This window comes from Arabidopsis lyrata (assembly GCF_000004255.2).
Source record: "Arabidopsis lyrata subsp. lyrata unplaced genomic scaffold ARALYscaffold_64, whole genome shotgun sequence".
Lineage (NCBI taxonomy): Eukaryota > Viridiplantae > Streptophyta > Magnoliopsida > Brassicales > Brassicaceae > Arabidopsis > Arabidopsis lyrata.
In genome coordinates this window covers 39,648-51,199 of record NW_003302504.1, presented here as the reverse complement: position 1 = coordinate 51,199, position 11,552 = coordinate 39,648, and the positions used below count along the sequence as shown (strand labels likewise).

The window sequence follows — 11,552 nt, the reverse complement described above, 5'->3', positions numbered from 1 at the left end:
CGATTCCTATCACCTTTTTAGTATAAAGATTTTGTTTTAGGGAGACTTTCAGGAGGTATACTAACAAAAAGTTCGACTCTTTTTTTATTTTTTATTTTATTTTAGTACTATTGCACACAAATTTATAAAATAAAAAATTAATATTCGTGATGTATACTAGTAATAAAAACAACAAGAACTAGGTTTCAAAGTCATTACTTCACTATATAAGATATTTCATCTATGTAAAGTGCGTGGAGAGTTACCTAATATAAGTCAAAACAATTTTTTTATGTATTAAGTTCAAACTTTAGGATATCTTTTTTTTTTTTACAACATCATATCAAGTACATTTAATTTTCTCTCTGAATCTCGTAATCTTAAACCGTTTTTCCTTTGTAGATCATTTTTTGTTTTTGACAGCCTTTGTAGATCATTTATATATTGTGTGAGAAATATCACACATTAAAAGTAGGAAAAGATTAAATTAGAAATTCATAAAACTTAAAATGATAACAGAGTCTAATTTGTTGATCCAATTAGGATTTATCGGTTTAAGATGGATTGACAAAACTCATTTCGAGATAGCATGTTAGGTTCCACATTAGTACTTAAAAAGAATCTAAAATAGAATATACAAGTTTAAGATAGACCAATTCACTCATTGTCAACTGTTTTTTGTAAAAAAAAATCCAAAAACAATTATCGGAAAACTTGGCTTAAAAAGAAAAACTATTTTGTAAAATCAGTAAGCTAATAGAAACTAGTTCTTTAACAATTCTCCTTATCCTAGAAGAACGCCGTACGAGATCTTGAACACTGAAAAATGAAACTAAAAAAATCCGACAACAATTAAATATCGTCACTTGAAGGTATTAAATATGATTATTAACATCCTATTTAGTTGCTCAGACCATTTTTCTTCTCTCCTGCTGTGAATCCTTCACTTCACATGCTATTTATATCGTCAACCAATTACATAATTAACAATTACGTACATTCGAATCTACATTAATTAATGAAAAACCTGTTAACATAGTTTCCTTTGTTTAAACTATCGGTTGAGAATGTGTGATACCATTCACATCTTAACCGGAGTTAGAACAGGTTTGGGGGTTCAAATATGGCTTTTGGAAGCCACTGAGTGAAGAAGAAGGTTTTAGTAAGGAAGGGAAGAGTTGGAGGCTCTGATGGTTACAGAAGATTTGCCATTAGGTCAATTTAATTAGGTTTAAATTCCTTTGATCTTCTTTCATTTGTATGCAACATTCAGTTCGGATTTCGCTTGTGATTCTAAGCTCATGTATTCTCTATGAGAGCTGCGATTTATTTAGTCTTTAACTTACAGTATAACTTATACCTACTAGTAAAATACGCTACAAATTCTTGTCATTGTCGCACAAATGATTAAATATGTTTTTATCTATTGAAAACATAAATTTAGTGGCATGTTAGTCTTCTCTAATTTAATTGATTATGAACATTCAACATGTCGAGAAAGATGGCATGTTAGTCTTCTTCTCTAATTGATACTTACAAATAATATAAAAGTGACCCATGTGATCCCTTGAGTGTCGACATTTTAATTTGGATTCGTGAAAATTAAAAGATGCACTTGTTTGAATTGTGTTTTAAGCAAATAGAATTGTAATCCTTGTCCATGCACACACTCGCAATCACTGTAAAATTAAACAAATTAAAAAAAAACGCACACACAACTTGAGATTTGGCTACGTATCTACGATCTTACGATGTGATCTTGCTTAATAGAATTATTTGATACAAAGACACTTTTTAGGTCGACACTAACCAATTTTCAACATATATATATATATTCCACGAAATACACACGTCTCTAACTTAGACTCAAAGACTAGAAACCTTATTTTTTTCCTCTTGATTTATAAATACAACCTAGGAACCAGAGTCTTCCACCGCACGGGTTCATGTTCCATCGAGCAGACTCTTGCTCACTAATAGACACCGAAACTCAACTCTTGTTTTTTTTTTCTCCTAATATTTCGACTAAGCTAAGACAAGACACCTTCTTTTGTATTCATTTTCACATAAAAATTCATGTCTCTTTTACTTTTAGTAACGTAGTAAATTTTCTAATTGCATTAGGATAACATTTCATATTAACAGTATCTTTACTACCCCATTTTTCCAAGTTTCATGTAAATCTTCGATCCGAGATGGAATGGTCAATATGAGTAGTTGACTTTATAGGTGATTGAAGTAGACGGTTATGGAAGTGTAAATTACTACTTATGATTCGTATACACATGCTAAAATTTGGTTCGGCAGGGATCAAAAGAGGCATTATTTCCAAATCTTATCTTCCCAATCCAAATATCTTCATTGATCTTTTTTTTGCCTTCAAGCTTCTCTTATTGAAAATATTTCCCGCACTCTCTTTGACACATGCATATACTCTTCTATAACTTTATGACAATTTATCTTAATTAGCCACGACGTTCACTTCAAACTATGCTTTAACCTTTAACAGTTCATTTTCCAACCGTTTCGAGTCTTTTCTACACGCCTCTCCACTTTCAGTCAAATGAGAGTGAAATAGGAAATGATTTGTAATAATGAATTATATGTTATGAAATTTGACATCGTTGTAGTTAAAGCATGAAAAACCAAAGACGGCCTCTAGAGTTCTAAAGTGAAGGGTATGCCAGTGCTTGGGAGCCACGCAGTACCAGCTATGAATTTTCCAACAGTGAAAGCAGATACATCAGAGGCTTTACTCAAGACATGAAACCCTTTCCAACGGACTCGCCACCTCGTGGATGAAGCCGGTCCGATATTCTTATATTTTGCATAGAACAGCGTGTTGAGACCATATGTCGAACCTTTAGTCCACGGTGACCACCCGACCGCATTCACAACACTATCTATATACGTCTTAAGAACCACAGTGCGCGAGTACTTCATCCAAGGTCGGCCCATATAGGTTTTAACGCTACGGACCACCAGTTTTAGATCATGAGCCGGTATGATTATTGAGTTATGGATAGAGATCCCTGTGTTTTGAATTAGATCAGTACGACCTTGTGCGGTTATCACATTGGCTTGACCTTTGAGTGGCCGACGAGGGAGGATAAGTCAGTTTTGGAAAACGACGGCTGCGTTTCCGAAGATAAAATCTACGGTTCCGTAAATGTAGCATTCACGGTAAAACTGGCGTTGCGAATGGACCATCAGTGTGTCTTGGTCTCCTTCGATTGAGCATCTATGGAAGACTGAGAGGTGCGAGGATGACCGTAGTGCCACGGCCTGTCCCTTGGCCGGACCCGCCGTGTTCCGGAACGCTATACCTTTAGCAATGAAGTGAAGTCCCTCAACTGGGGCATAGATTCTCATGCTAAACGTCCCTTATATGTGACACATTGAACATATTCTTTATCTCGTTCAGAACAAGAGCAAAACCAGTATTGTTCACTGAGAAAAATATATTAGTAATAGTCAAATTTAATTTGTTGTGTGCAAAGAAAGTGAATCGGTGGTAAGAATTGTTGATGCAGTTATTTTGGTGTTCTGCACTAGTCATTGAAGTAGTACAAGAAATCATTCAGGAAGCTGAGATGCATAATTGATGATGAGGAGCTCGAGTACTTAGATGTAGGAGCGTCTGTTAAGTCAGAAAAAGGAAAATTATCTTTGTTTGAAGACAAAAGAATTTTGTATGCAAAGGGGAAAATTTGCTTGAAGAGAAAAAGAAATTGGTAAAAAACGAAAAAAATTCCTTATGGAATTTGGAAATATGTCTTATGTGTGATTGGAGGAACATGAGGCGCAAGTTTCTGTTTGTTATATAAAGGAGACGTGATCTTATGAGAATGTGGATTTGAAGAGAATAAAAATCCAAAAGAGATTCAATGTGAGAGATATTGTGTGTGATCGTGTATGACGTATTTTCGTAGTTTGGTGCTTGTGTGATCAAGCTTATTTGGGGTGTTGGTATTGACGTACGTGTTGGAGTGTTTTGGTGATCGTTTAGTTCGTTGGTGTGATGATTCGTGTGTGGTGGTTATTCCAGAGACTTGGAGAATTGAAGTTTAGGCTCAGAGGGAGTTTAGCTCAAGATAAGGTTATCCTAATTAAATCTAAACTCATGGGAGTTTAGTTAGGATAGAGATTTATCTTTAAGATTTCATGTAATTAGAATGGAGCGGTGAATCAAGAAGGTGTTGCTTGGTTTACGCGTTTGCGATTTGGTTGTATTTGCTTTCTTGTTCAAGTGAAATCAAAATCTGAACGTGGTCTCGGAGAGTAAGAAAAACCGAACCTCGTTAACAAATTTTTTGTCTCGTTTACTTTCTGCACTTTATTGTTACCTTACTCGTACTTATAAGTGGTATCAGAGCAGATTTTTTATAGAGATTTAGTCTTGTTTCAGGTAGATCATGGTAAGGTTCAAGATATCATTCAGGAGATCATTCAGGAGATCGTTCAGGAAGTAAAACAGAGCTAAGAATCATGTGTTATGGATTCATACAACTTAGGAATGCTTGGTCTAGGAGATAATCATTACAAAGATGGTGCAATGGGGTTTCATCCTTAGTTTCGATGGAGGCGGCCCTTGAATTAGTTTTTGACCATGATGTGACTCAAGTAAGGGGAGATTGGTGTTGGTAGGTTGTTGTGTTACTAGTGATGAAGTCATTGAAGCTAGAGTTGTTGAGTTCACATACATAGTCAAAAAGGGGGAGAATGTTGATGCACTTATTTGGTGTTCTGTACTAGTCGTCGAAGTAGTACATGAACTAGTACCAGTGGCGGATGCAAGAAGGAGGGAGTGGGGTCACATGACCCCTATAAATTTTATATATTATGTTATTTTTAGTGTAAATTTGATTGAATTTGAGGAAATATTTGGTTAACATTAGTGTTTGACCCCTATAAATTTTTGTTCTAACTTCCAAATGACCCCTTTAATTCATATAATTTTCAATTTATTATCCATCATAATTTTTTTATTTTATTTTGACCCCTATAAAACTTGTTTCTAGATCCGCCACTGACTAGTACTAGAAGTCATTCAGGAAACTAAGAAGCATAATTGATGATGAAGAGCTCGAGTACTTGGATGTAGGAGCGTCTGTTAAGTCAGAAAAAAAAAATTTATCTTTGTTTGAAGACAAAAGAATTATGTATGCAAAGGGGGAAATTTGCTTGAAGTGAAAAAGAAATTGGTAAAAAGGATAAATCCTTTTCCTTATGAAATTTGGAAATATGTCTTATTTGTGATTGGAAAAACTTGAGGTGCAAGTTTCTATTTGTTATATAAGGGAGACGTGACCTTATGAGAATGTGGATTTGAAGAGAATAAAAATCCCAAAAGAAATTCAATGTGAGAGATATTGTGGGTGATCGTCATGGGCGGATCTACGTAGTGGAAGAGGGGGGCAGCTGCCCCGGTAAAATATCAATTTTTTTGTACTTTTAATGATTTCAATAAAGATTTATTAAGTCAAAAGGTAAAATGAAGCAACTTGCCACCCATTAAACCATGATCAGATCCCACCATGCCCTTTTTTATTTTATTTTTAATTCATTTTCATTCCTTTTTTACTTATTATCTTCCCTAATCTTGGCATTAATTGTTTATCTTTCTTATTCTAGACTTAATATTTCCAAAATCAATATTATTTTCATTTTGTTTAGATTGGTTTTTCTTTTCTTATTTAGCTTTCTCTTAAATGTCTTTTCAATGTAGAATTTTTATTGGTTTATTCCAAACAATGTTATAATGTAGCAATATTAAAAAACTAAAAAAGTATATGATGAATTATTATTTTTTATCTTGAAAAGTCGGTATAGTATTTTGCCCCCAGTAAAAATGTTTCTAGATCCGCCACTGGTGATCGTGTGCGACGTAGTTTCGCGGTTTGGTGCTTGTGTTATCAAGCTTATTTGGGGTGTTGGTATTGACGTACGTGTTGGAGTGTTTTGGTGATAATGTGGTTCATTGGTGTGATGATTCGTGTGCGGTGGTTTGGAGAATTGAAACTTGAAATACAAGACCCTAGTTAGTTTAGTGTTAACTTTTTAAATGCTATGTAATTAATACAAATAACTTTCTTTCTTTTTTGCTTTATCCCACACAAACGGCTTTTTAGCCTATATATAACCTATATATATCACATATAGTCTATAATATTATGGTGCTATAAATTCTTGTTATTTGTCAAATATAAATTTAGTAATTTCAGAATATAATTTATATACTATATTCATTTTGAATAATTATATAATTTGTTATGAACAATATTCAACTTGTCGAGAAAGATGGCATGTTCGTCTTATCTGATTAATACGTAGAAAATGTCCCATGTGATCCCTCGAGTGTTCATGCACACACTCTCACGCAATCACCACCTTTCTCGTACATCTGTTATCTCTTTAAAGATAGTTAGCAAAAAAAGAAAAAGAAAAAAAAAATCTCTTTAAAGAAATTAGAAATACACTAGGAAAGACATAGACATTAGTTTGTACGTAGTTGTGTGAATGTCAAGAGGCACATAGAATGGAAACTATTGTTTGGATTGGATCTGGAAGACACAGGAGGTTTAAAAAGAAAAAATTGGTAAGCATTTTAGTTGTGCTTTATCCAGAATAAAGTAATTAACAACATTGTTCGACCCCAAAAAATATAAAGGGTAAGGTAATTAGTCATATCTTATGATAATAACTAATAAGAATCATATGTGTATATAAAAAATATGGTATCCAGAAAGACATAAACTAACAAGAAAAATAATTTGTGGTTTGTTGATCAAAATGGGCATTAAGTATAGACCAATGGGAATATCTAATATTTGTTATACCAATTTATCAAAATTTGACTAAAATTTGTTATACCAATTTGACTAACATTTTTTATAACAATTTGACTAAAGTTTGTTATACCAATTTATCAAAACTTGAAATATCCAAAAAAACATTGACTGCTCACATGACCGAATTTCTTAATGTGTAATTTTTTTTTTTTTTAACATCTAGCTTTTCTTTCATTAACCGGTGTAGGGGTGATACAAATAGTCAACCAGCCAAGATGGTGGTGTAGTGAAAATGTGTATAATGTGTCATTGTCTAAAGTACTACTCCCTCCGTTTTCGAATAGTTGTCGTTTTAGAGTTTTTTTTTTTGTTTTAAATTAGTTGTCGTTTTAAGGTAATAATGTAATTTATGCCAATAACTACCCAAATTACCCTCATTTTATTGAACACAAATTATTTGTAAATAATTACTTGTCTTTTTTATGAGGTTAATATAGTCATTGTATATATTTTCTTAATTTGTCCAAATACAGTTAAAACGACAACTTTTAAAAAACAGAGGGAGTATTTCTTATATACCAATTAAGGGTTGGAATTTTTTCTATATTTTTGGATTATGTTCAAGTATGGTTCGTTTGTTAATTTAGTTGTGAAATTCAAAGATAAATTTCAATTTCTTCGGTTAGATAATATCTTATGTTTTTACATATGTTAAATTTGATTAAAATAAGATAATACAGTAGAACCTCTATAAATTAATACTCGATAAATTAATAAACACGATAAATTAATAAATTTGGCCGGTCCCTAGTCGGGCCAATGTAAAAATTAACCAAATTCGATAAGATAATAAGATAATAAATTTTTTGAAATCTCTATGTAAAAATATAGTCCCAGTAATATCATAAATTAATAATCATGTAATTTTCACACATATATATATATATAATAGTTTTAGTGTTTTTCATAAAAATAGCCGAAAGCTTTTGTAAGTTTTAAAATTTTGAATATGCATAATTTTTGTTGTAATAGTCTTATATGTTTTTAAAATACAACAATGAATGTCTTTGTGAATTTTAATTTATGTATATCGTTTATATATGTGAATTCTATAATCGTTGTTGTTCATTGTCAAAATAAATTATTTTTTTTCGAAATATTAAGTGTTTAAGGCTAAAACTATAAAATTTATAACATCCAAAACATTAATCTTAGTTAGATCACATTGCTTTAGCTCGTATTTTTTTTTAAAAAAAAATTCACAATTGAAACAAAACTTTCGATAAATTAATAAATATTAATTTACGTTATAAATTAATAATTATTAATTTATAGATAAATTAATAAATATTAATTTACGTTATAAATTAATAATTATTAATTTATAGATAAATTAATGTCACTATAAATTAATAAAATATCATGATCCCAACCCCTGTTCTAAAAATCCCCGCCTAACCCCGATTATTCCCCGCTTAATCGCTAGGCCCACCCTCTCCGCTTCGATTAATGACTAATCCCCTAAAAAATCAGTAACCCGATTATTCTCCGCCTAATCCGATTGCTTCCCGCCTAATCCGATTATTTCCCGCCTAATCTTACATACTCCGATTATTTTTTAGATTGCAAGTATAAAAAAAACATTTTATTTTTGTTATTCAATCATTTGAATTGGGAGTTTGTGATGTTTTACATAACTTGTGTTCAAATTTTAATAAAAATCATAAAAATTTGTTTTTATTGTAATTTTGAAAACAATATTGGATTAATATATTTTAAACATATTAAAATAACCCTAAAACTAATTCCCGATTAATCCCCGATTTTAATCCGATTTTCCGATTAATCGCTAGGCCCATGCCGAGCGCCCGACTAGCGCCTAGCGATTTTTCAAACAATGATCCCAATATTATTAATTTATAGAGGTTTTACTAATAAGTACACTTATTCAAAAAAAATGGCCCCGTAATCTTTAGCTAAAACTGTCCGATATAAGTATATTTAGCTCGGTTTAGTTTTGGTTTGGTACGGTTTAGTTCGGTTTAATGCTCAATCCTATCGAGAAACAAAAATCTAACAACCTTGGTCGACGTTACCCTAACACCTCTCTTTCAATCTCCGATCAAATCCAAACGCATTCTTCCGATTTCGCCGGAGAAGATGCAGCAGAGAAAGCCGACGGCGGGTAGACCCAGTGGTACCGATGGATCCGATTTCTCATACCGCATGGTCGTTGACTCTCGTAAGTTTCCAAAATCCCAAGTCTCCAGATCCTATTTTCTCTCGATTTCTTCTTGATCCATTCGTTTTCTTTTTGTTTAAGGTTACACGAAGGTCACTAAAGAAAAAGCTCGTCTCCGTCCTTTGATCTTTGTTCAGGTACTTTCGTTTTCCTTATGTTAGAAACCGAATCTCTTTGATTTTAGATTGATTAGTCTAGAATTCGATTTTGTGATGCATTGCAAAATGTTACATCCTTGAGCACTGAATTTATCATAGAAGTAGTTTATGTGATCAGGTTCTCACAATTGCAGTCTCACATTCGTTGCTTTGTTCTCATTGAGATTGTAGTGTTCTTGAAGTTGTGTAGCCTTAGTTTAAATAGTTCGATATTCTCTTTTTTAGCATAAATCTTTTAGGTTTTTGCTTGCAGGCTGCGATTTATTTAGTCGGATTATCGTGTGCGTTTCTGACAACGACTAAAAAGGATGAGAGGAACACCCTTGCAATTGCAGCAGCTGCTGCTGGCTTAGTGTCTTCATTCATAGGAGAATTAGGTTAACACTCTCTTCTTTGTTGTTTTGCCGGTTACGCATAACGGAAAGTTGTATCCTTTTGTTTTGGTTTCTTTATATATGTTTGTTGTCTCTGTTGGAAAAAGGTTGTAGACGCAGCAGAGTAAACCTTTTGAGGCTCTATACGGCTGCATCTACCATTGTTATGGTTCTTTCAGTGTTTTGTGCTGTTAGGAGCAGATTAACTATGGAGGTAAATCGACTAACTTAAACAAACTTTACTCTTATATTATTGATTTATATACACTGCCATTTTTTTGTCGGCATCATTAGTCTTTTGGCTGATAAGCTTCTATTAGTTAGAAATACATGTAAAGGATCAGGTAATGAGGATTATACTTTTCTAGTCATGAAAAAATGGTTGATTGTGGTTGTAATAGTATCACAGAATATGAAATTAAGCTTGACGTTGATACTATCACCTGACTCTCAATAAATGTTGTAGGAACGGAATAGCACTGGAACAACCGCGAAGCTTGAGCTCGCAGGTTTCATTTGTGCTCAATTTGGTAAAACTTCCTGAAGATTCTCTTCGTTTCTTTATTGTCTACAGTACACGTACTTGCAAGCTTGGGTTGCATATTCCGGGATTATGGATCATTCGGGTTTTTTGTTGAATGCAGGAGCGGTGGTGCAGATATTAGTGATCATCGTTACGGGGTCCCTTGTCAATAATATGTCTCCGCCTACAAAAGCAGCATAGAGGAACATAAAACTTGGGCACTGTCGTGTGTGCTTCTCTTACATGAAGAAGAAAACTTAGAATTTGTAAGTTTTGAACCGTTGTTTTCTCCACCAAATGATTAGTGTTATATTATATATACAACGTTGTTTACTTAAACTTTTCAATTAATCATTCAAAAACACATTTCTCATTGAGAGATGTACCAAATAAGTCCTTTAAATAGCACATCGGAATATAATTCTCTTAGAGAACATGCAGGTCTGAATGGTGACATAATGCGGTAAAAAAATTCTTAGCCGTAAAAAAGCGGTAAGAGATATTTTCATAGAGAGAAACGATAAGGAATATATGTAAGAGATGTATGTAAAGTTTACCGTCTTTTACTTTACCGATTTTGTGATTCGTACTGACAAACGCAGCCGTTACCGTTGTGGGTTGCAAATCTTATCCCTTTGATAGTTTCTTAATCAAAATGTTCTTTTAATTAAAAATGGGTTTACATTGATTATCCAATAGTTACGTTCTCATGCGTAACGATTCAATTCATATAGAAAATAAAATAATTCATCGGCCGGTAACTACATGAAGCAATATAAAATTAGGCAAATATTAGAGGACGATAAATGTTATAATTAAAGAGTGTTGTATGAGACTCACAGTCATGTTGTTTTCCAGCCAAGAACACCAAGTGGCCCATGTTGATGCTCCCTTGCCAATTATCTCCTCATATATTCCATTCTATTGATGTACGTTTTTTTTCAATTTATTCCAAAATTAGGAAAATCGTTTTCTATGATAATCAGGGTTCCTACGTGGAAGCCGTACTTATCACATGATCTTTGGTTACTAAGTGAATATTATTGCGACGGTCTATTATTGTATCATGATCCACAGTCAGCTAGAAAGCTGAAATCTCCTTGTTACAACTATTGGATTGAACTCAAGTTCGTATCTTTGTAATAGCATTATTGAAATGTCAACTAAAAATTAGCGATAATAATGTTACGCATCCTTAGTAGTTAATACGTTACAAAAGGTGATAGGTGAGTCTCAATAAAAGAAGTAATTAGATAGTACTTTGTAAGTAAGTAGTAAATAAATTGCATTCGCAATAACATAGAACATTCGAAAACACTCTAGGCATGTTCAATGGATCCGCGTCACCCGCGCAAATAGTTTGGAGTTTGTACTTGAACCTTGTTTCTTGAAGTTGGGATCACATAGAAAAACTTCCAAACCGTATTTGAACATAACTAAGAGAAGATTCTCATCATATTCATACCACTTTTTGTCTTAGTTAAG

General features: G+C 33.0%; 1 protein-coding gene and 1 pseudogene across 1 annotated transcript; one reads left to right on the top strand and one right to left on the bottom strand.

Moving 5' to 3' along the window:
- Positions 1 to 2,234: 2,234 nt before the first annotated feature.
- On the bottom strand, positions 2,235 to 4,995 carry LOC9299058 (annotated as a pseudogene).
- A 3,827-nt stretch (positions 4,996 to 8,822) lies between these two features.
- On the top strand, positions 8,823 to 10,457 carry LOC9299057. The gene is made up of 5 exons (XM_021018625.1): positions 8,823 to 9,012; positions 9,094 to 9,149; positions 9,424 to 9,547; positions 9,652 to 9,758; positions 10,011 to 10,457. Exons 1-5 carry the CDS (start codon positions 8,931 to 8,933, stop codon positions 10,086 to 10,088), a joined length of 447 nt encoding a protein of 148 aa, XP_020874284.1. The 5' UTR covers positions 8,823 to 8,930; the 3' UTR covers positions 10,089 to 10,457.
- Positions 10,458 to 11,552: the final 1,095 nt, after the last annotated feature.

What these genes read in the sequence shown, in the direction of transcription:
- LOC9299057 (XM_021018625.1), top strand. Translation starts at nt 8,931, where the DNA reads ATGCAGCAGAGAAAGCCGACGGCGGGTAGACCCAGTGGTACCGATGGA. An exon ending in TTCATTCATAGGAGAATTAG is followed by an intron (nt 9,548 to 9,651) that starts GTTAACACTCTC and finishes TGTTGGAAAAAG; the next exon opens with GTTGTAGACGCAGCAGAGTA. An exon ending in GGAGCAGATTAACTATGGAG is followed by an intron (nt 9,759 to 10,010) that starts GTAAATCGACTA and finishes TAAATGTTGTAG; the next exon opens with GAACGGAATAGCACTGGAAC.